This window comes from Uranotaenia lowii, chromosome 2 (genome assembly GCF_029784155.1).
Source record: "Uranotaenia lowii strain MFRU-FL chromosome 2, ASM2978415v1, whole genome shotgun sequence".
Classification (NCBI taxonomy): Eukaryota; Metazoa; Arthropoda; class Insecta; order Diptera; family Culicidae; genus Uranotaenia; species Uranotaenia lowii.
The window spans coordinates 139,516,466-139,541,989 of record NC_073692.1 but is presented as its reverse complement, the minus strand read 5'-3'; the positions used below and the strand labels follow the sequence as shown (position 1 = coordinate 139,541,989).

The following is a 25,524-nucleotide window of genomic DNA, read 5'->3' as shown; positions in this document are numbered from 1 at the left end:
GGTAAACTTCGTTTTACCCGTTACTTAATAAATTGTTGGAAAATGTTTACAGTTCTTCAACTTCCTCGTGCTCGTGAATTTTCATGAAAATCGTCTTCAAGTTGTTCGAGTTTTGTCCCGTTTCTTGTTAATTTTGTACAGGAGCCCCCCTTCCATAGAAAGTAATAATCTCGAAACTATTATACAAACCATCTCTGGCCCGGAAAAACCTCGGATATCAAATTTCACTTCATTTCGACCGACCATTCATACGTGATGTTGTAACAAAGAAAATGCCTCCATTTTTATATATAAGATATGTTTCTAATGAATCAAAGCAATAAGATTTCCTTGGATACTTCTAAGACAATGTATTGTTTTTGCTCCGTACATTTTAAGACATATTTTTTCTTGATTACATTCAGTTGGTTATATTTTCCGACTTTTTTCGGCGAAATTTAAATCAAATAACCTGGAGGTTTGTGCAAAGGGATCAGGTAACTTCTCGTTTTTTTGCAACTTTTGAGTGGACTTGAGAGATTCAGTAGAGGAGAATAGGGACACTTGATCCCGTTCTCTTATTTTCATCATATCTTTTTGAACAAATTTTGCAGATCACCTTCTTTTTGCATTTTTCGACCGCGTTTAATTCAAGTTTATAAATTTTTATAGTTGAATCGATACATGAACCCGTAAATTAACTTGAAGCGTTTTCGTGGAACTAAAAAATTGTGTAATAATTCTGTAAGTAGAAGTTGACTTGATCCTTTATAAAAGGAGACTTGACTTCATGGCCATAATAGTTTTCATTTCACAGTTTTTGTGGGTCAGAAAAAAAACATTCTAAAAGTTTGTCTGTTACACCGTATATTCTCCAGTCCGTCTGAAATGGGGGATGCCAAATTTTGGTATTTCGGATTTATATTTCTTCACTGTCCTCAAGGTGTTAACACGTTTTCGTCAATTAAAAGTAGAGGAGAGTGGGATATCGTGGGCCATGGGGAAACGTGGGCCACTTTTAATATCTCAAATGTGTGTTGAGATAAAAATCTCAAACCAACTGTCATCGTCGTCACTTTGCGTGAGCATATATTTCTATATGCTGTTGACTTAAATACGTATCATATGTTTCTTTTATTTATCAAGCTAAAAAAAGTTAAAAAAATTCTCTTACAAACTTAAATAAAACACCCGCTAGTTGCATCGATGGGGAACCTAAAGTGCATAACAAAAATATGTTCATACGCTTATGATCTTAGTTTTGTCATGATCTTTCACGTGGAAAAGGAATTTTTGATGAAACAACAATAAGACACACAAACGCAACCAATTTGCAAATCATAGCTTGTTGGAAATCGTGGGCCACACATCTTGAACCACCTATATTTTTATGTTTTTAAACACATTCAAAACTTAAAATACGTTTTTCCTATCTGTAAAACTTTCTTATGCCAAATGAAGAGTTATGAAAAATATTTTGTCCATCCTTTATAAGAAATTCTGCCAAAACATTCACAAGCCAGGTTTTGAAATCTATCTACACACCTCTCTTTTTTATTTCATCATCTGAAATAGCTTTAAAATAACGAAATGAATAAAGAAATCACAGTTTCGGGTCAACTCATAAACTTTCCATGCTATTGGGTCAATTTAGATTTAGTGGCCCACGATTCCCCCCCATTTTTCAAAATCCAAAAAAACATTGCTTCTTTTAAAACAGTCAGAGTTTGTGAAAAATAACTTATTAAAAAATTAAAAAAAATACCTTATGATACCTTGAAAATGTAGAAAACCATACCATTTTTTAATTTCATTTCATCTTTTATAATAAAGAAGTTATGGAACAACGAAAAAAGTGGCCCATGATTCCCCACTCTCCCATATTTAATTTTTATTTGCTAATTAAACTTCGTATTTTGACAAAAAAATATACATGAAGTTCAAAAATTGCAGTTGCATTTTTCTGTTATTGTTAAGAGTTTTAGATTCAAAGCAATGTTGCTTTACATTTGTCCCGTTTTTCATTAATCCCAAGCACATTTAAGATCCTATAATTTAAATATCGAATATGTACCTACATACTTCAAACTTTCATTAGGGAAAAATAAAAGACGTTTATTTTTGAAATGCTTTTATTGGCACAATTTTTCTCAACGGGAACATCGGAAAGTGAAACGTCAGTTTTGGTTGCATACCGTTAGGCGCATTTTTATTCACGTTCATCGCTAGAGCTCATCCAAAGCTCAAGCTTCTCAATAAAAGACACGATTAGGCCGAAAGTAAACTCCCCACACGATTTCGGTAGCATAAAATATCATCTCTATTTATTACAAAATACATACAGTTCTCGTGATGGTAACAATCGGTTGTTTCGATGCGTCATTTTGTGATTGACTGATCACCCTACTTTGAAGCACATTTCGCTGGATGGCGCAACGTTTTGTTGCGCTTTCTATTTCGCTTATCATTTTTTCTTCTGTTTTTTTTTGTATTTTAAAAAACTTGCACTTACTTAAGAGTCACCTAAGCTCACTAGAACTACCACAGAGGAAAGATTTTCTTTAGAGTTGAGGATAGGATTGACGTATTTACATAAAAAATAACACAAAAGCTCCAAGTGAAGATCCCTATTAGTTGGCTCGAACCGTGCGCTCGAAATTCGACGATGGCCTGCTCGTGTTCGCTAGTTTGTGAATTCTAGTATTCTAATTTTTTTTCCATATTATCTTTTTTTAAATGTAGAAAATTGTAGAGTAATTGTTAAAGTTGTAGTGTTACATTATTACGTACAGACTTGCTACTAATAGAACAGTTTCACAGAAACATGTTATTAGTGTCTTTTACTCTTTTTGTTTAATTTTGTTTTTACATTCACACTGATTTGGTGGGCGACTTTCAACAATCTTATACGATAAACCTTGATCCTATTTATACAGTGTTGCTTCTATCGATGCATCTTAACAGCAGAATTACGTTCCCTAACGTGCCATTCGCTATCACCCACAAGTCTCCTAGTATAGTTCTCGTACATATATCACAATCAGGTATTTAGTAGATTACGCTTGAGATGAGGGCGTTTTTCTTGATATTTTATCAACAGGGAACCGGAAATCCCTTCAAGGAGGCTAAATTTTCATTAAAAATATATTAACACAATCAGCGGAATGGATTTTAGCAATCATCGTTTGAATTTCCTTTTTAAAAATAACGTCCAAGCGTTCACTTTTTACATCAGAAGTAATAAATACATAAATACGTGTTTGCTGCTCGATTCCGTAATTTTATCTTTTCCGCTCGCAACTTTTAGTTATTTGCGACACCCTGTTTGAGATTGCGGAAAAGGATAAAACTAGCAAAACGTTAACTGTTTTAAATCCTACAAGCTGTCTCAGCTGAGCGAATGAAATTCTTAGTTTTCTTGGTTTAAAAACATTATGACTTAGTGATCGCTCCGTTGTGTTTTCCCTCATTCTATTTTCAATCATTTTCATTTGTCCTTTGCCATTTCGACGAATAGCTGCTATTGGTTTGTGTGGCATCGTTCATTTATTTCGCTGCCATTTTGTTGTTTTCGGCTGTTCATACAGCTTACAAACGCGCTAAGCACTAGTTCAAGAGAAAACTCTTAGAGCTATTTAGGGATTGGCCTGAACGATGTGTGAAATCCAGTCCACGGTGTGGGCGACGCGATGGTAGATTCCAGGCTGACCCCGCGTGGCACAAGAGTAACCCGCCGACACGATACCTAAAATAAAAAAGTTTCAGTTAGTAATCAATTCTTGCCATTTTTTGCTTCCTTGAAATTCAATAAATTGATAAAAAATGTGTTTATAGTTGTATCCAGATCCTTAATAAGTGTTTTCTCTTTAGTAGCTTTTAGTAGTTTAATTCATAACTTCGTTTCAATCAACATCAAGTTTTAAAACTTGTAAAATGATCTTTCCCAGCAAACATTTAAGGAGGTATATCGCAGGGACAACAGAATTATTCAAAAAATTATACCATATGAAAAGATTGTATTAAACTTACCAAAATAACATATAGCTACAAAAGTGAAGGCGATACCTATATCTGCAATGACAAGATTCCAAAATGCAATATAAACGATTTTAAGTAATTTTAGTAAAACGAGAAAAAATTTCTCCGATGGACATTTGAACTTCAGGTTTCCGAGTTCACAGTCCGGAATCTAAAAAGACTTCATTGAGAGCTGTTCTTTTAAGATATTTTTGACTTTTTCGTCATCCATATCCTAAGGATGTTGCATAGATCCAGAGGTGAAACACAAATGATAAAAATTTAATACAAAATTGATTCCAGTTGATTTTTTTATCTTCTTAATAATATTATGAAGTATTTAGACAAAATGATGACGAAGTTATGATCTGTTTCGTTGATAACTAAAAGGATTGAGCGTTTTTCAGTTACAGAAATAATAAATAATACTAGTTCCTAACAATTGAAAACTAAGTTTTCAAATTGTTATCTGGAAAACTCCCTAAAGAACCTATGTAATATTTTTGTTGAAATTAAAGATTCAACTCAGGTTTCCGTGGTGAAATAGTGTTATCCTTATTCAATTCCGTTAGTCTAGTTCTTTAACTTCTACTTAGTACATTAGCGATAGCTGTCCACTTTTCATATTTCTAATGCAAATTCCGATGCAACTACTCATTTTCCCTGCCAACCCTGCAGTATGACAGCTAACCACAGCTTGAGTTGTTTCGGTTTAGTGTGTGATGATGTTAACATTTATACTGTGTTTACCATTATCAGCTACCATCAGTTCGCAATTACAAATTGACTATAAACATGCGGAACGAAGCGTAGCGTAGTCTAGTCGCTGATATCCGCACAGTTGTTGAAAACCTTGGCGGATCGTCAACACTAGAGATCATTTATCTCAGCCCTATGCATCGGACAATCGGCGCTGGATCCTTAGGTGTGTTAGGTAGGTAGGACCCAACTTCGGGTTGTAGTAATATCTTGCAACTCCGATTCTCAACCTCTCTGTGTGACTGGAGGGCGAGCAACCTTAACCTTTTACTGAGGTAGGCGGATCCTTTTGCGTCTGTTCTCCATGTCAGAGGCTGCGTGCGGAGTGCAACAACGACTTGATGGTGTTCGGAACCCAAAACAGCAACATCACGACGGTCTCTCTAAATTTCATGAGCAGTACCCTCGTACTCTCGAACATATTGAAGATCCACAAATTACCTGATACCTGATATCTGACACACCTAGAGATTATCGTACCAAACGTAATCACCGATCGACCACGTTTTATAGACAGTCGCCACTTCTCTGACATCATCGACGTCAGATCATGTCGAGGCGCCGACAGTCAGACCACTTTCTGGTGACGATGAAGATGTGCCAAAACTTTCCGTAGTGAACAACATACGAAACCGACGCTCGTCTCGGTGAAATATCGCACGACTGAAGCAAGCTGAGGTCGTAGCAGATTATGCGCAATCGCTCTAAGCAACACGACCGGCAGAGGGCGAGCTTGATTTTTTGGATACCATCAAATCATTTATCAACAGCGTTTCAGAGAACATCATCGGGCATGTGGAACGAACTCGACGAAACGACTGGTTCGACGATGAGTGTGGCAGGGCGATGGAGCGCGGAGAGCAGTAGTACAAAGAAGCATCCGTAAAAACGTGGAAATTCACCGACAGTGGTAGAGGCAGCGAGTCAAAATTTTCCAAGAGAAAAAGCCCTGCGTGAGGACGAGCTGGGCATTTGCATCGTTTCCAAGAAACACGAAAGTTCTATCAGAAACTCAACGCATCCCGCAAAAGCTTCGTGCCGCAAGCTGAAATTCATGGAGAGACGAACTACGGAGGACTAAATCTTCATATTACGGCAAATCCTCCAAAAATGCCGTGAAAACCAAGTCCCTACGTACCATCTAATCATCGACTTCAAAGCCGTATACGACACGGTCGACCGTGACCATGATCAATGGAAGGTCATGGACGAGAACGGCTTTTCCGGGAATCTGAGCAGACTGATCAAGGCGATGATGGATGGAACACAGTGCTGTTTGCGGATTTAAGCAGGCGGCTTCGACAAAGAGACAGTCTATCCTGCATGATGCTCAACGTGGCGCTTGAAGGTGTTAATCGACGAGCTGTGGACGAAATGCGGGGCACGATTTTCAACAGATGCAGCCAACTTATCTGATTTGCCGACGACATTGATATAGTCGGAAGATCATCTACGGTGGTGAAGGAAATCTACCGCAAACTTTAACGCGAAGCAGGGAGGATTGGTTTGTTGGTTTATACGTCCGAGACACGTATATGCTGCCCTGCGGATCCTAGATTGACCGAATCCGCTTGTCCAGTAATAACAAGGCAACGAACGACGGCGAGGGGCTGGAGATAGTCGAAGACATTGTCTATGTCGCCTCACTGGTGACCGCAGACATTGAAACCAGCCTTGAGATCCGGCGGCGAATGATCATCTGAAGTTTATTATGTTCTGTACGGGCACGAGACATGGACATTGCTCGAGGGGAACCTGCGTACACTTGGAGTATTCGAGCAACGAGTGTTAAGAAGCATCTTTGGCGGTGTGCAGGAGACCGGAGTGTGAAGGCGAAGGATGAATAACAGCTCGCGTGACTGTGGTGAACCCAGTATCCAGAAGGTGGTGAAGGCTGGCTAAATATGCTGGGCAGGACATGTTGAGAGAATGGGTCTATCGGTGCAGCGAAGATTATTAAGGTCTGAAGAATGACCCTTAGATATTTTTCAAATTCGCAATCTGTCATTTCGTAAAATGTGACAAGGCTTTACTTGAGGTAGAACAGAGTTGAAAGATAGACAATAACCGAGATTTGTCTCTAGTTTTCCAAGAAAAAAAAAAGAATCAGGGAAAATTGTGTCTAAGTTTCTAATACCTATAAGATTCTGTGATCCAAAAACAGATAAGAATTTTGTTGCAGTAACTGAATAATGAATATATTTTCAAAACATTTTATTCTACATTCATCTATAAGGATAACTGAAAATTTTATTAGAAATCACAAATAAAAATCATGAAGTTTTATCTAGGTTCACCGGTTCATCTCCTCAATCATCTCTGTTTGGATTTATACTTTGAAATAAATCAGAACAAGAGTTAAAACCTACCGGTCCAATTCTCCCGGAAAACTAGTTCAGCAGCAGAAGACCCCTGAGCTGGGTCTCAGGGTAAGCCTATAACTGGGTACCCGGAAGGAACGTGGAACAAAATTTAGATGGTAAACTGTGGTGTTTCTTGCGAAACCGAAAGAATTTTAATTTACTTTAAACTTTAAGATTTTTCCGTTTTGAATTTCTGGAATTTTATTATTTGGTTCAAAAAATGTTGTTGTACAGCGTGGTTCACGGACACTTGATTAACGGGATGTACATATCGTCGACTGGAGCTGGAGATAGTCGAAGACTTTGTCTATCTCAGCTCACTGGTGACCGCAGACAATGACACCAGCCGGGAGATCCGGAGGTGAATTATCAGCGGAAGTCGTGCCTACTATGGACTCCATAAGCAACTGCGGTCGAGAAGACTTAGCCCTCGCACGAAGTGTAACCTGTATATGACGCTCATTAGACTGGTTGTTCTCTACGGGCACGAGACATGGATATTGCTCGAGGAGGACCTGCGTACACTCGGAGTATTCGAGCGACGAGTGTTAAGAACCATCTTTGGCGGCGTACAGGAGAACGGAGTGTGGAGACGAAGGATGAACCACGAGCTCGCGCGACTCTACGGCGAACCTAGTATCCAGAAAGTGGTGAAAGCTGGCCGGATACGTTGGGCGGGACATGTTGCGAGAATGCCGGACGACTGTCCTGCAAAACAGGTGTTTGCTACGAATCCGGTAGGAACAAGACGAGCGGGGGCGCAACGAGCGAGGTGGTTAGACCAAGTGGAGCGTGATCTGGCGAACGTGGGGTGCCCGAGGAATTGGAGAACGGTTGCCATGGACCGAGTGATTTTTAGGAATTATGTTCGTCAAGTTATGTCGTGAGACGGAATACTATGTAAATAAATAAATAAAATAACATATCGTCGACGGATTTACCACTGATCACACTGGCATAGCATTTATAACTAAAATCCGATCATTTTTTGGCTAATTTTGCATCCGCCCTTCGGTATTGCGAACCTGTAAAATTTTCCAAAAATTAAAATGATCTGCAAAAATCATTTACCAATTTAGTCCAATGGTAATGTCGAAATTGTATATTTTTCCTTGAAGTTGGGTAGCTTTTTCCAACTGGGAAAGCGATCGATGCGCACACTGGAATGAACATTCCGTACTGCTGGGAAAATTATCCAACAAACGGATTCGAGTATCCAGTCAGTATGGTCAGTGGATTCACTATGGGTACTTGTTGGCGAGCTTCAGGAACCTGCTTGGTATTCCAATGCTCGATGACTTGACGATCTGATGTGGACTCCAGCTTGGATGACCAAGAGTTCATTTTGTGGCTAGGGTTGACTGACCAAAATCGAGTTTTTGGTCTATTGGAGTTGGCTTGATGGCGTCTTCCCTGGTTGACACGATCGTTGGTTGACACAGCAAGACCGTATTGGTCGCACCGAGAGTGGGTCTCTTGAGCGATTTAGGCCCTTGGGCCTGAAACAACTCTTCCAAGTAGTTATGATTCCACGGGACCAGAGAGACAGGTCTTTTAAGGGTTAGGCGTCAACAGCCAGAGGCCGTCTAGGCCGACTCGTGTGCAGGGCGAGGTCATGATTTTTTCTTAGAAAGCCAATCAAGGATTAAAAGGTCCTGAATGATCCAAGGTTGTAGGACTCGTAAACATAAATTCAAAAAATACACAATAATTGAGTTATGGCATTCGAAACATTTAGAAATTATTAAATGCATTTTGTAACAACGGTTATAGAGTTGATCTTGAGAACCCATTTTTTCAGTGAACAATTGCTATGTTTTATGATTACAACAAGTTTTGTACTACGAAAGCCTTCATAGATGAGCAAACATTTATGACAATTTTACATCAGAGATGTTAAAATCGCGAGTCTACATACTCGCACTTTGCCCTTCTTTGCAGAACGATTTTATTTCGTTAAACTCAATCTGCAATGATGCTATCTAAAGTTCAACTCGGAAGGCATCAGGCAGAAAGCTTCGGATAAACTCGGCAGGAGAAAACAGCAATCGGGGGAAACATCAGCGAAGCGAACGTACAGTTCTGCGAATTCAAAATTCAAATCGTTTTCGTTCGGCAGCCGTACACATTAATCGGACAACGCATGGGGGCGTGGCTAAAATTGATAGATACAAGGGAACGGGAAACGAGCGAGAGAAGGGTGCGAGGAATGTTAACTCGGTCCGTCGGGCAACGATCGCTCGTGAGCATTCGTGTACGGCAGGCATGTCAAACTCGTTTAAGTGTGCGGGCCGCATTAAAAATCATTCATTTCAATAAATAATATTATTTCCTCTCGTAGCAAAAAAAATCTTTTTAATATTTTGTGGCAGGAAAGCCAGCGTATTTCCGTGAAGTAGAAAATTTTGTGATAATTTAAGACGGGGCTACGCGGGCCGCATTGACTAAGGCCGCGGGCCGTATGCGGCCCGCGAACCCCCAGTTTGACATGCCTGGTGTACGGTAAGCTTCGTTCTGTTGCTTCATTGGTGTGATTTTATTCCTGCGAGGCATGGAAAACATCAATTCGGAACTGTTCTCTTCGTTTTGTGTGCAATCACGTCATGATTTTAACGAAGATAAAATCAATCTGCACACAACAAGTTGAACTCGGAAAAAATCAGCCGAATGATTCTTTCCGAAGCGAGTCTACACACCGCTGTTTTACATATGTAAGTTGCATAACCGAAGAGGCTACGGAAATAAATATTCTTTACATTTTTGGTTTTGGTGTTAACACACCAAATTTTTTCCCAATTTTTTCCAAAACAGGTTGAAACTGACTTATAACTGTATGATTATACAACGTTAGTTGAAATTGTGCCACTAATAACCAAGGTTGCCGAAAATCATGACAAAAAAAAATCTGACTTTCTGTGATTTTACCCAAAAATTCTGTGATGGTTTTCTGTGATGCAACTTCCTAAATTGAAGTAACATTTTAGTCGGGTAAAATCAATTAAAACTAACTTTTTTAATTCCATGTAAAAAATATTAATTTTAAATTGGCAAAATAAATTTTAAATTTGGAAATCCATCCAAAATTTAGAAAAACTGTGAAATCTGTGAGTTTATATAGATTCTGTGTTCTGTGACACAGATTCTGTGATGAAAATTTGCTCAAAATTTTGTGAAATTACAGATTTTTCTGTGATTTCGTCAACCTTGCTAAAAACTGGAACATTTTTGCTTGCACAAAAAGTAAATATTGTACCAACATATTTATTGATTTGTTGTCGTGTATTTCTAGTCCCGTCTTTAGACGGGGTTGTTTTTTTTGGGATTTTCATCCACGTGGATAATATTACATTCCTTCTATCAAACTTCTGATAGTGTTTTGATCAATAAATCAAGCCGATTCTTAGTAACTCTTAGACCTGACTTACAATAATAATTAGATGAACATGCTCGAAAACATTCTGTGGAAAAAGAAAACTATAATAACGAATGGCTTTGATTGTATGCCAATTTAAGTAAATTCCGTGTAAACGCGGGCTAGGGTGTAAGACGGTTAAAAATCAATGACCGTCGCAAAAAGATCAATTAAAAATCCGTAAATTCTGTTTGTTAAGAGAATTTCGAAAATGAATGATTTCTTATGAATCATATTTTTTTAGTTCATGAACCCTAGTTCAGAGTATGAAAATTTAAGTCATAGTTCCAGTTTTAAACTTTGATTTAAAATCAAGTTACAAATCAGACCTTTTTTAAGCAAAAACATGCTTGTTTAACAAATGGAAAACGATTACAACATCTCTGTTAAGGGAATCCACAGTCGAGTTGCTGCTTAGAATTCAAAGATGTAACATAAGATCAATTTAGAAGTCAATTTCAAAAAATTAATCTTAAATTTTAATATCTTTAACAAAATTTTTTTTTTATGTCTTTATGGGAGAAATTTTCAGTCTTTTTCTGGTTCGTCTCTGACCAAATTCATTTTTGGAAGGTGTAGCAAAGCACACCGGGTCAGCTAGCTTATTATAAAAAGAACCCGTTCTATAATTTCTTAAGAGGTCCGAGTGTTTTGTTGTTGTTTAATATTCTGATTCGAGGAACACCAAAGAAACAGCAAACATAGATATTCGCTTGAGCAGCTCCGATCAGCATTTTAAAGAAGAACAACCGCTTATGAATGCAAATTGATAAAACTTTTACCATCCATAATAGTAAACTAATGCCAATAAAAACGTTCTAGATTGCCAGTTCTGCTGACATGTGAATGCATTTGAGACTTCCACTTCCTTAAAATCTTCAAATTTTTTTTATGTTCTGTGGAAGACATTTTTATCATTTTAATTATTTCAGACTTATGGTTGTACGACAATTCAATGCATCAAAGATTTAATTATAGCCTTGAATGAAGAATACTGAAATATGACTTTTTATGTTAACGCATTTCAGGAGCATTAACGAGCATTGAAAAATTTGCGATTTAATCAACGGAAAATTTTCCAGAAACGAACATGATTGTAAATTGATTTGTACTTTACCTATCAAAAACCATCGTCCGGTCTTCTCGTGCATGAGCGGCCCACCGGAATCGCCCTGGCAGGAATCCTTCCCGCCGCCTCGATAGCCGGCACACAGCATCTCTGGATAGATGACCACATTGATCCCGTTGGAACGATGCCACCGTTCACAAACTCTGTTGAAGCCGATCGAAAAAAAAAGAATTAAGAAATACCACCCCCACATTATGTTTTTCCCCTCAATGTGGCTCACCTGTTGTCCAGCACTGGAACATCGACCGCCTGTAGCGTCTTGGGTCTTAACCTGGAACCCGGATTCAGGGCACCCCATCCGGCCGCCCAGCCAAACTTGCCTAGAAAATCTTCGTTCTTCTCCGGTAGACAGATGGGTGCTGTGGCGCAATTTTCGAGGTTTTGCCAATGGATGGTTTGAGGTTGTTTCGAGGTTGAAGGTTGTTTTTTGGTTTGTTTTGGTAGTTTTGGTTTTTTTTTGGTTTTGGCACAAGGATTTTCCAAAAGGTTCCGAAACAAAAAGGATAGCGGGGTGAAAAGGAAAGTTTGTTTTTTACAAGAAATATTCACAGAAACGTTTTTTTTCGCGAGTTTGGTGGCAAGAAGCAGAAATTTTGTGATGATGGTTTTGGACGGTTTTAATGCATTTTGTAACGCTTTTGGGTGCATGATTGATGTGTGAGAAGCACTAGTGTAGGTTTACACTAGATGTGAATTCGAGGCAGCGTTTATTGGTTGCGAAAATGAGTTCAAACTTTATAAAAAATCCACCCATCGGAACGGCGTTATAGGAACCCTTCATCTTAAACCAATAATCTTCAACGAATTGGCATAAAAAATAAAATATAATTAACATACATCAAATATCGACGTTTGTTTACATTTTGTACACAAATTTTAGCATTTTAAAATCAACATATTAGGGGCAAAAATCATTCCAGGTCATTTGGTCAAATCTATTTAGAGGGTCGCTCAACAAGGCTCAAGTCACTGACTGGGATGCTCACTAGACTAAGTCGATTTGGGGTCATTTTTGAATTCCTCAATCCCTGGTTTATTTAAAGCTTCGTTTTGGTTCAAAACTGATCCATGATTTGTTGCTGAATTTTTAGGTTGCGTTTACATGAATAAATTTTAACTTTTATGTTTGTATGGGAAAATTTAATATTTTGTTTTGAAAAATCAACCGAGCACGATAATGGGTTTTGTGATCAGCTCTTACATTGCGTTATACACTAAACTTGCATATATTAATGTAGGCGCGGAAGATTGAGCTCAAAGCACATACAACTAGCATAAACTAAGCACAGTACATGATTCGCATTCTGGAGCAGCACAGAGCTCGCATTCAGGCGTAGCCCATTCGATTCTCATTTAGCGTAGCACATATGTAGCTCGCATTCAAGTGCAGCTTATGTGGCTCGCATTAGTTGCAAAACGTCACCTGAATCAGGCGCGACACATTTGGCGTAGCACAATAAACTCACATTCAGGCACAGTCTACTTGACTCGCATAGGCGCGGCATAAACCTCGCAATCAGAGCGCAGTCTACTTGGCTTGAAGGCTTAGTTTTTTCAGCCTCAGTCCATTACGCTAGCGATAGATAACGACCAGCTCATCACATGTTCCTATGCCCGTAGGGGTGTCATGCAGATACGCCAATGTGCTCGATTTTTCAAAATTCGCCTGACTTTTCGAGGCCCAGGCTGACAAGCTGATAAGCCATGATATTTCCCTGATTTTTGTAATTTCCCTGATGAGTAGGTAATAAGGACTGCATAAGATACCATTGATGAACTGAAAATGTTGAGCGACGACCAAAAAAAAAAGTCATCACTTCGAGCGAAATTTCCGTTACTTTGACGTAGCCTGATTCTTATTTTACCAGTGCCTGATTTTTGAAAAAAACATGTAGGCAACCCTGGTGTCATCTAATATGCAATCTCATAAGAGACACTTAAACCACTGATCACACTGACATGACACTTAGAACAAAAATTCAACAATTTTCTGTCTAATTTTTTGTTATCAGATTTTGCAGGTTCGCAATACCGACTGCAGGTGGCTACCCGAAAAATTTGACAAAAATGCCCTGCAAGAAAAATGTACCTGTTTAGCCCGATTTTATCGTAGAAATTTCCTGTTTTCTTTAAAAGTTGGGTGGCATTTCCTAACTGGGATAGCATTGCTTTAAATCGATCGATGCGCACTCTAGAATCGACATTGCGTACTGTTGGAAAAATTATCCAGAAAACGAAATCGAGTGTCCAGTCAGTATGGTCAGTGCTGAAACGTTTTCAAAAGCGAGAGTGAAACCGAAATTGTCGATTGGTTTTTCTCTCAACGGGGCAAAGATTGTGTTTGACAGCGCTGCTCCGAATGTTTTCGGGCATTCGGGATACAATCGTATGTTTCCCTTATAGGCGATGGACGCGCTCGCAATCCCGGTATACGATTTCTCGTGTGTTAAACAGAGAGAGCAATAGCCTTCGCTCCAATTGCACTCCGATAAGCTGTCATTCTTATGGAAATCAGTTTAAAAGTAAAGAGCAGGCTTTACTCTTTTAGCAGGCCCAAGCCCAATAGATGATACAAACAATATTTGATTGTTTTTTTTCTAGATTATGACCACATAAAATGTAAACAGGTGGTGTTAACTCTGTTCATTCAATCAACCGTCAAAGTTATTTCAGTCATTTTTTGAGATGATAAAAAAAATTAAAACAAATATATGTATAAAGCTTATATCACATAGAATCGGGTCGCATACTATTTCTAATTCCTCTATTAGGAAGTAACGCCCAAAATATGTTAAAGTATGTTTTGATAGGGTTTTTTTAGTAAGCTTTTAAGAGAAAAATAAATGAAAAATTTATGCTGATTGTTTTGCTACCTTTTTCAAATTTACGCTCGACTTTTGCTCAATATCTTCGATAGAACGAAACTGTGGGCAGCTTGGTGAATTGAAACCTAATTTGAAAACATCAAAGTGATTCTTCATTACTATGCATCCCAGGTGTAGTGGCAGCTAAATAATAAAAGTGTTTGGGGAACTTTTGTCGACAACTAAGCAGACATTTTCGTTGCAAGCGGGACCGTCAACCATGAAATTTACGTAAAAGAGTGTCTTCAAAAGCGTTTTATCTGAGCTGTTTTGGCCAGATATGGCATCCTGCCATTATGGATAAAAAGGCCATGGAGCTGTATGCCGCCAATAGTTATCATTCAGGTTGTGCCCCCTCCCAACACACCAGAACTTCACCTGATCGAAAAATATAGGGCGATAGTTAAGCAGAACCTTAAGCGGATAATAAAATCTATTAGAAATGGTTCGAAGCAAACTGGCGTTCCACGGCGAAGAAAGTGAATAAAGTTTCTGTACAAAATCTAATGGCAGGCGTCAAACGAAAGACTCGTCAATTTAAAGGGTGTCCACGATGAAATTGCCATACTATGAAATTGCTCTTACTTTTTAATCGTTGAGTAGAGTTTGATGAAAATTTTGGTGGATTTAGTTCATAGTGCATTGTTTACATCCTGCAAGTTTAAAAGTCCTGTGATCAAAACTTTTGGAAATGGAGTCGAAAGAACACCTCTTGCGTGATAAAATCTTGCGCATTCTTCACGAGAACAAGGATCTCTCACATCGTTCCATCGCTTAAACGTTGGGAATCGCGAATTCCACGGTGTCGTGAGTGATTAAGCGGTTCGAGGAACGATTGACCATCAATCGGAAACCTAGAAGTGAAGGAAAAAGTATTCCGTACAACACCAAAAATCACAACCTTGTAATTGGGGCTTTCAACCGAAACCCGAACGCCTCCGTTCGGGATGTGGCTAAGAAGCTGCACCTAAGCCAAAGTTTTCTCCAGAAGGCCAAAACTAAGGCTGGGCTTCGAACGTTCAAGGTACAAAAGGCCCCTAATCGCGACGAGAAGCAGAACAAGTCCGCCAACACCCGTGCCAGGAAGTTGAACCTCAACATGCTGACGAAAGCTGAATGCTGCATCATGGACGACGAAACATAAGTAAAGACCGACTTCAAACAGATCCCCAGCAACCTGTTTTTCACGGCCAAAGATAAGTTCAGCGTTCCAGAGCATGTACGCACTTAGAAGATGTTCAAATTTTCGAATAAATTCCAGGTTTGGCAAGCTATCTGCACGTGCGGGAAGTGGAGTGCACCTTTCGTGACCCAGGACACGATGAACGGACAGGCGTACATGAAAGAGTGCCTCCAGAAGCGACTGCTGTCTCGGCAGGGGTTCCACAAAGATCGATATTTGTCCCGGTATTGCGGAACATTGTCTACGACGAACTGCTGAGACTGCTTCTCCCCACGAGAGTGAGACTTGTGAGATTCGCCGACGACGTGGTTCTCCTTTCATCGGGCCCATCAACCGGAGACGTCCAGCTACTCGTCACAGTAGCTATTGAGAAGGTGGAAAGTTGGATGCGCTCCAAGAGCTTGCATCTGGCTCACCACAAAATCGAGATGGTGCTGATCACCAACCTGATTTCAGCACAATCAGCGACGATTGCAGCTGGACCGTGTGCAATCGAATCCAATTGTGCGTTCGAGTACCTGGGGGTGATGATCGACGACCGGCTGAGCTTTTCAGCTCACGTCGAATACGCCTGTAAAAGAGCGAAAATGGCGACAGCAGCCCTCTCACAGGCCATGTCGAATAACTCGGCGATCCGCTGCAGTAGAAAAAGGGTTTTAGCGAGTGTGACCTCATCCATTTTGTGGTAATGAGCGGCAGCCTGGAAGGCAGCCTTGAGCAGGCAGTGTAACGTTGTCCTCGGTAGCTGCTGATGTTGGGGCGGAGATTATGCCCATCTCGCTCTTGCTAGAGGAAGATATCTTCTCATACGAGCACAGGCACATGCCCGATGTGCGGAAACATGCCAGAGAGGCCTCGATGTCCAGCTGGGAGCACCAGTGGGAACGTGTCCGGTGGACCCATCGCTTGATCCCTGACGTCGGACTTTGGATGGATATGAGACATGGAGAGGTGGATTTCTGCATGACACAGTTCTTGACTGGTCACGGGTGCTTCATGCAGTAGCACCACCAGCTTGGACACGTGTCCTCGCCATTCTGCCCAACCTGCGGTGACACAACTGAGACACCAGAGCACGTAGTGTTCAACTGTCCGAGGTTCGAAGGGGTACGCTCTAACATGCTTGCTGCCTGCAGATATGACACGTCCTTCGAAAACATCGTGGATACCAATATTTGGCGCGTGGTCAGCGATGGGTTAACACGGATCACGACTGCCCTGCATAGTGGTTAAGACCAGCACCAGCCCGCAACCGGTGTAGGGTGACTCCATCGTCGGGGAGCATCTGAGTAGTGGGCGTCCGAACCTGGCAGTAAAGCATACAAAGATAAGACTCTACCTTCTGCGTATGCCGAGCTGCCTGGTACGTCGCGCGTCTGTGTGTAGGATACCTCCAACGTTACCATCGCGGAGTATCTGAGTCGAACGCGCTCTCTGCGACGGAGACTGTGGGGATATGACAAGACCTTCTTCGCAGTCGAACTCGGAAGGAGAAGAGTATTCACGTCGCGGAGTACTCTCGGGTAGAGTGGTCTCACGTTGTCGTTGAATGAGCCACTCGAGTCGCGTAGGATGACATCACCGTGAGGATTCAACTCGACTGGTTAGCGTGTTAAGGCGGTAATCACTGGTCCATAGATGGCATGGGTTCTATTCTCATCTCGGTACTGGGTGTTAAATGTTAATCTTAAGTTGTCCATGTCATTTATTCAGTCTGTAAAGCCTTAATCGGTTAAGACGGTGTTTTTAAATTGGAGCCAAGATCTCGAGTCGTTAAAGGAGAGGTCATTGGTCTCTTGCAGTGGTCTCGAACACAGGTGGAGCCGATAGTCGTGCAAATCAAGCGAGCCTCGAGTTACGAGTAAAGGCCGGACCTCGAGTCGTCAAAGTAGAGGTCCTTAGACTTGAATCGTAGCTAGAGGCAGGGAATATATGCTGGAGTTTTGACTTGAAATTGAGTTAGATGATGAGCGCTTAAGCGAGGACTTGGTCTCCCATCTCGGGTACAGTCTTCGATGTAGGTCCGGATGGGAATTATGACCAGAGGCCCCAGGTGGACTTAATGGCGTAGGGGTACATAATATCATGCGTCGACCAATTGCACTCATGGACTCAGAGTAGCATACTGGGAGGACGCGGTGGCTCACCCTGCCTTGGAATGCAATCCGTAAAAAAAGATTTAACACCTGGGTGATCAACTAATAAAAAAAAGTGACTGCATCCTCTCCTGAAGGCCCACAACGTCCCAACAATCTCTTGGCCGCATTTGGTCACATGTCACTACTCCAAGGACGTGTTGAAGTGGTATGCGGACAATAAGGTAAATTTCGTGCCAAAATGTTCAACCCTCCCAACGCTCCGGAGCTCCGCCCAATCGAGTCGAGGAACTGAAGAAAGTATGGGTTAACATGCAAAAAAAACGGTTGATTCACAGGTTGTGCAGAATCTTATGGCCGGGGTTAAGGCCAAGGCGCGGCCATTTGAGTATGGACTTAAAATAAAATACGAGTAAAACTTTAAAATAAAGTTTAATAGATATTATTCAATCCCTGAAAATTTTATGGCAATCGAATGACAACTCAAACTTTGCGAATCAATTTTGTGTGTGACAATTTCATCGTGGACACCATTAGACTAAGTCGATCGAAATCTTAATTGATTATTTTTCCGTCTTTTATACATTTTGAACTTCAAAAGGATAGATAATTTGATTTTTCAATAAACAAATAATCGATTTACGACCAATTTAGTTTAACTACATTTTGATCCGAACACCCTTTAGTAAGTTGTTGAAATACCAGAATCTGAATTAAAGGGAATCTTCCGATTCCTTTGATTCAATATAATCGTTTAACCAAGTAGGCTCACAACACATATTAAAGCGTTTCATATTCTCCCGTTCATAAGAGCAAGTTCACTCGTGTTGGGAAAAAGTGGTAGAAATTTAGGCACTTGTAGCACATTTTGAAAATTTTACCATGCAAAAATAATTTCAAGATCTTTGAGCGTTGTATTTTTAGACAGCAATGTTTCTATTTCAGCCATGTGCGAAAGAAATCGAACTATTTTTGCATCACAGCATGGGAAAATAGAACACGAGTTGTAAAAAATCTGAAACAGATCTTGAAAATGTTTTACATGGTACAGTTTTCAAAATGTGTTACAGGTGTCAAAATATCTACCACTTTTTCCCAACACGAGTGAACTTGCTCTAATAAGAAATATCTATATGTTATATTTTTAAGAATTTTAGAAGAAAAAAATAAATTTAACCAATAATGTCAAGTCTGATTACCTAACCAAAGCTGATAATAAAATAAAGTAAAACTTTGGCAAGCGTCTTTTCACTTTTGAAAAGCTAGATGAAGAGTTCCAACCGTTCCTAAATGACCGAGTAAAACCTAGTATGTAGTAATTGTACACCCACGCCAAGCAATTTTCGTTCAATCAGGAGAGCGACTTTTCGTGCCCTACTAACTGTAACATTAATGGCGCCCTCTCCAGCGAATGAGACCCACCCCACTGGAAGGAAGAGGGCTTGATTTTAGCCCCACCCCACCCACTGCCCCACGGCGTGGTTCTTACCAATGTGCGGCATAAAGTGCACGGTTCGCTCCAGCGTCAGCACAGCGACGTCGAATCGATCTGCCTGGGGGGTGAACTTGAAGTACGGATGCACGTTGATCGAGCGCACCCCGAAGGTGTAGGCCGGCAGCGGTTCGACGGCCGAGTTGATCACGTAATCCCCGAGGGTCACGTGCACCTGCCTCGGGGTGGCCCGGGCCACGCAATGACCCGCCGTGACCACGTGGCGCCGCGATACCAGCGAACCCCCGCATCTGGAAAGCATAGATCTGTGGTTTATAGTGGTGAAGAGAGTGGTGACAGGCCGGAAGAAGAAAAGAAAAGAGGAGGGAAAGAAAGAAAGAGGGTGGTGGATTTTTGCATGGATAGAAGGAATAAATGAGAGTAGGAGGATAGAAAAGAAAGGAAGTTGAGGGAGGGAGCATTTTGGAAACGAAAAAGGAAAGGAAAAACAAGGAAAACACATAGACACGGAGAAAGGTCGATGATTGTTGTCGGATGTTGGAAGACAGTTCAATGGGGGGAAAGTTGGTCCCAAAATGTTTGGTAAGTGATGTTGAGTGTTGAGTAAGGTCGTGATCGTGTGTCAGTCAGAGTGTTGAGCAAACAAAAACAAAAAAAAAAACCGGAGAAAAGGGTTCAGTGAGTTACGGAAACATCAAAGTGGTTAGCATATTTTTCCCAAACCCGAGCGGAGAAAATGAAACCAACCGATCGAATGTACCCGGCAATGGCGGCGGTTTATTTTTTCATGTGTCAGGTTTTTTTTCCAGTCAAATCCCATGCAAATTAAGCATTAACACGGTGGTAGATTCAGAGAGAGATTGCATCGCAACATAGGAAATTGGAGAGATAGCAGGGAAGTTGAAAAAGAAAAAAAGGAGGAAGAAAAGATAAAATAAAGAAAAAAAAACTTGTTAGTGGATTAGCCTACGATTAGTAACGGATTAATTAACAGTAATTACAGCTTCGAACTGATGTTAATGGGCGGAAGACAACAACAGCTTTTAGGCAACGAGGGAGGAAAATATGAATCACTTCCGAATGGAGATTTCAAAAGCTGCCCGAAAAGCGAAACAATTTATACGATCTGCTTCACACTACCAAGATTTTGGACCAGCTTCCTTATCTGATTACTTTTTAGCCCTTCGCGTTATTGTTGTATGATTAGATATTAATTTATTAGAGGCAAACTTTGTTAAAACGAGCATTTGAATGGGCGTCTTGGGATCAAAAAGTTGTTATGGTTGTTTTGTAAGTTTTTGGAGTCTAGTATTATTGTTATGGTGTGTCTGTTCTGTTTTTAATTAACCTTAGATTCAAATTTTTTGCATGGTTTTGAGAAATCTACAACTAAAACTCTAGCTTTACTGCCTTCCCAATAAATAACTTAATTTAATCAACCTTTTTAATTGAAAACTAGATGATAAATTTTCAGTGCTTTTTAAAACACATATTATTTTTCAGAGTTTTAGATCAAATTACAAAAAAATTGAAGATCAATAAATGTCATTAAAAAACCAAATTCAAAGCATTTCCCTAACCTAAAGCAGATAAACTGAAAAATAAATGAATTCTTTGTTATTCTTTCCTTCTAGAGAAATCTTGTTTTGATTAAAGCTCAGTTGGCAAGTCTGTTGTCCCCTGAGCCGATGTCCGCGAGTTCGAGCCCAACAGTAAACATCGAACACAGTTGTACCGGATAAGTTTTTCAATAACGATCCGCCAACTGCAACATTGATAAAGTCGCGAATGCTATAAAGATGGTAAAACGACTATTATCGAAACAAAATAAAAAAAACTTTGGTTCCACGGATTCATAGCAGTTTTATAAAAGATTTTGCCAACAGATTGAGGAAAAATTGTAGGCCAAGAGCTTGGAGCACTTAACAGAGGTCAATTCGAGAACTGTTTTCCCCTTATAATCATGACTTTAAAAAAAATTAAAAAAATTCAATGATATACACACTTTTGCACACCAAAAATGCACTTGGGCTCAGAACCAAAAGCGAGCGAAAATTTTGTTTGAGTTCCAAGGATGTGGATTTTACCATCCATGATCACGGTCTAACTGTCCCTGGCGATATTTATATCGCTTATTAAATAGGATAGTGAAAAATGAAATACATAGTTTTGTAAAGCTTTGAATCATGAAAATTCATATTTTTTCGAATTTTTCAAATGTTGTATGCAGAAACTTTTCTACATACAAAGGGTCCAACCAGTCGTTTTGATTGGTGCGGTATTTCTTGTGGTAAGATTCTTATCAAAAAAGGCTTTCGCTATGAGAAATGAGATGAATTATTCAGATCATTACCAAAATACTGAAACACTCTGAAATTTTTTTAATACACTTTTTTTCAAAAAAAAAAAAAAACAAATCGTGAGATTATTTCTTAACTACATTTTTTCAATAAATATTAACCACACGAAATGACATTAGCGTGCGTCTTAATCCTGTGCTGAGTTTACAAATCGAAGTTATCATGATATAACTGATAATAAAACATTTTGTTGTTATATGATTAATACGCTCCTATGTAAACAATGATCTCTTATTCTTCCCCAATCCTATCATAAAGGTTTTTGCCATGAAAATTAATTTTTATTAAATTTTAAACGTTTTTAAAAATCTACCTTCTCTTCAGTGCTAAAACTCAGTGAGTGGGGCGCATTTTGAGTAAACCGAGCAAAAAAAAAAATAACTGTCCGAGTCGAAGTAAAACTAAAAGAGCACTATCACTACCTATTTTTCTCGAAATAAATGAAAATCAATGGAGGATCCAGAAAATTTGTAAAGGGTTCAGAAAAAGGACATTTTAACAATGATGTTCCATTTTTAGACCTAACATCACCTAAACTTTGTTTCAATACCAACCCCTCATCAATAATTCTATGAATCTTTAATTGAGGCATTATTAAGAACTTATATTGAGTTTTTCTAGCATTTTTGTCAGGTTTATGCAAATAAACTACAAGTGAACACAATTGTGTTCTTACTACTGTGCTGCTGAGAGCACTGTTTGAAAGTTTATTCTATTCATAACAGCAGTCTTAGGGATTTTTCGAAACGTTAATAAGATGTTATACTTTTTCCTGATAATATGTATATGATTTAAATTAAATTTTTAATCATTTTTTTTTTGTTTTTTCTCCAAAAATCAAACTGCTTAAAGGTATTCTTGATCTAGTTTCAATAAAGAAACCAGCTCAGTACCAAAAAGGGACAGTAGGAAATGTTCACCATTCATATCATTGTAAAACTTTCAATAATTCTTTTAGGTATTGCACCTACGTTGAAACTTCACATTAAAACTTGCAGATAAGAAAACAAACTGTAATTGGGCTTTCTTAAAAATATAAAAATCCTGTCTATTTATGAGAAACTTATGGATTAAGAAAAATCACCGCCTTGAAGGTCCAAAGTAGGGTAACTAACTTATACAGCTTTACAACTTTCAAAGAAAATTTTTTTTAAGGTGCAAAAGAGGCTTTGTGCGTTTCCTAGGAATGAATAAAATTTAAAAAAAAAATTCAGGAAGCCCAAGACTTTTTACTTAAACTTCACTTTAAGACGAAACTTGTGTTAATGGGTGGTTCTAATAAGTATGTCTTTTCTGAAGTTCAACAAAATACTGAAAGTAACCAACTTTGACCAACACATGCACGAAATATGACATAAACTAAATTTCATTGTGATTTAAGAGCACAGTAACTTTCTTACTCTTCTGAAATCATTTCGTGTAGAAAAAAAGGAAAACCAGTTTTAAGGCTAAATCAAAAATTTTATAATGGGAATTTCAAACAAAAAGTCCTGTAGTGTAGATTTCTAAGACTCATGCAAATAATTGTTCCTAAGGTTGTATCTATACAAAAATTTACACTGAAACTTTCAATCAATAATCTAATCACTATTTTTCAGGTTCGATCTTAGATCGAACATCAATTCATGTGGATACTTGTCCAGTTTGTCTTTTTTAAATTGTCCGTTTCTTCGCTGTTGCTCTGGATCATAACCGTTCATTTCGCGTCTCCAAGTTCCTTTAGTAAGCACTATTTTGCGTGAAGTACGTTCGCGTGAAACCCCGTCGATTCCCGAACAAAAGTCCGTTTTCACTCCTTGATTAATCGTCTCCGAATGCATTTGGTCAAAAATAAGCTTACTAGAGTGTGCTCTGCCCCAATTATTTTTTTTTCAGTGTAAAAGCTGCTCATTCATGATGATGTTTGTGAAATATTGGGTCTTAAAGTTGGATAAGCAACGAATCTGTCTTCTCAATGTTTTTAATGATTTGGGAATTGGGGGATCCTTTTCAAGGATCCCATCTTAATCATTTCCTGTGGATGACAAGAAAAAGAAAAGAAACAAAGACAACAACAGAAAAACCACAACGAACCCGAGGATTGGTATGCATGATATGGAGGAAACGATCCAGTGCTCTTCCCCCCACCGAAAAAAATATCTTTGAAACCGGAAGCGCAATCGATTGTTGGCGTTGGTGGGGGGAGAAATCGAGAAGATCGCACCGGAAATGCGCGGAAAGAAACTACCAATCCCCGGGACTTGTACGTTACCTCGATGAGCCTATTCGAATATAGGCTTGCCAGGGGAACGAACCGAATCCGGCATCGTCACCGCCCACAATCCGCCGCTGAGCCGTCTGCTTTGCCAGCGAGATGCCACAGCCTGGAATAATAAGAACGGGAAAACGGGTTGAAGAAAGAGAGAGAGAAATAAAGGAAAACATTAGTTGAAATGTAGTTTACAAAATAATGAGAGAAGATTGTCAACGTCAGACAAAATCAAAGAAACGTATCAAACATCAAGCAAACAAGCGGAAACACAAAAACGGCAAACAGATTTGTGAATGGAGTGTATGTGTGATTCTGTGAATGTGTTTAGTTTTTTTTGTGATTTAAAATACACACAGTTATTGTATTGATGGATTAATGATTTGAGTGTGATTGGTGAAAAAAGTCTAGGAACATTAAATTATGTTAGAAACTAACTAGTATAGATCAAGCCAATTTGGTGTGATTTTTTTTTAAAGAAGAAAGAATGGCGACAGATTTCTAAAAATAATTTTTTTTTTAAACAAGAATAAACAAAAACCAAGAATAAAAATGAAAGATACCTACCAAGTAAAAACAATCAATGATGATATTTTCAAACATCTCTAGAACTTTTATCAAAAAAAAAAAAAACAAATCTTTCAGACCAAATTGACTTGAATCTCATACCGTCCCTCAGTCGCTACTTTGTAGTGGGTGTGTTCCGAGTTGGTGGTGCAGGTGAAGGTGCTGATGGAGGTGGGTAGTGATGGGCTTTGGCTTTTGCTGGGTCAACACTCTCGTAACCAATAGAACAAATCTTCCAAATAAGATGAAATGTACTCTGTTGATGTGTCTATTTCGCTCGTTCGTTGATCGTTTGGTTGCAGCCAAAAAGCCGGAAGTATTTTATGAGTTTTTATTTATTATAGTTAGAACATAGTTTTTGTTTAGTTAATCTTGATAATGTTACCTCAAGTTACATTTTTGGGTAACAGGTGTTAATTTCAAATGTTGTTAAAAGAGTATTTATTATTTCCATAATAAATGGCGGAAGAATGGGGTATGAATTCTCATTAATATTAATCGCTGCTATCCGTGGCTTATTCTTCCATTATTATTTAAAAAAAAAAACTATAATTCACATGGTTTAAAAATATTTTACAGTAAAACAGAAATTTAAAAAAAGTCATTGAAATATCGAAAAATTAAGTAGAGAAACAATTTAGTACTGTTTTTGAACTAACATTCATTCGGCATTTGGCCTACCGACCATGCAAATGGTCTGAGTCGGCCTAACGATTAATAGGCCAAAAGATCGTTCGCACCCATTTGGTCTAATCTTCTTTTGGCCTAGCGACTATTCGACCTAACATATTTTCGGCGTTCATTCGCCCAAACAGTCTTCGGTTGGATTATCCATGTAACATTTGAATTTTTCGATTCGTTTTTTGAATAAATGCGTGAACAATTTATTTTTTACTCATTAGCTTTCAAATAAGTGATAGCGTGCACACACGAAAAGCACCTCTGCTGTAGATAAACAAACATAAAATACCAAGATAAAACAACTTAAAAAATTTGGAAATTTGAGGAAAATTCCTCAAAAAGCTGCCAAAAATTCAATCGCTGATCGCAGAAAGCTATTCTATCTGTTCCTGAAAGGAAAAACGGCCGTGAAG

At 39.0% G+C, this 25,524-nt stretch overlaps 1 protein-coding gene across 5 annotated transcripts in view; it reads right to left on the bottom strand.

Moving 5' to 3' along the window:
* Positions 1-2,275: 2,275 nt before the first annotated feature.
* Positions 2,276-25,524, bottom strand: part of LOC129744889 (uncharacterized) — a 161,652-nt gene continuing 138,403 nt past the window's right edge. For 4 of the 5 annotated variants that reach the window (XM_055737641.1, XM_055737642.1, XM_055737640.1 and 1 more), the window contains exons 6-10: positions 23,867-23,978; positions 19,292-19,560; positions 11,880-12,018; positions 11,648-11,802; positions 2,276-3,724 (exon numbers count right to left, since the gene is read on the bottom strand). In XM_055737641.1, the coding sequence (XP_055593616.1) occupies positions 3,615-3,724; positions 11,648-11,802; positions 11,880-12,018; positions 19,292-19,560; positions 23,867-23,978 (785 nt within the window). In that variant the 3' untranslated portion in view covers positions 2,276-3,614. The remainder of the gene's footprint in view (positions 3,725-11,647; positions 11,803-11,879; positions 12,019-19,291; positions 19,561-23,866; positions 23,979-25,524) is intronic. The other variant, XM_055737643.1, reaches the window with a different exon arrangement.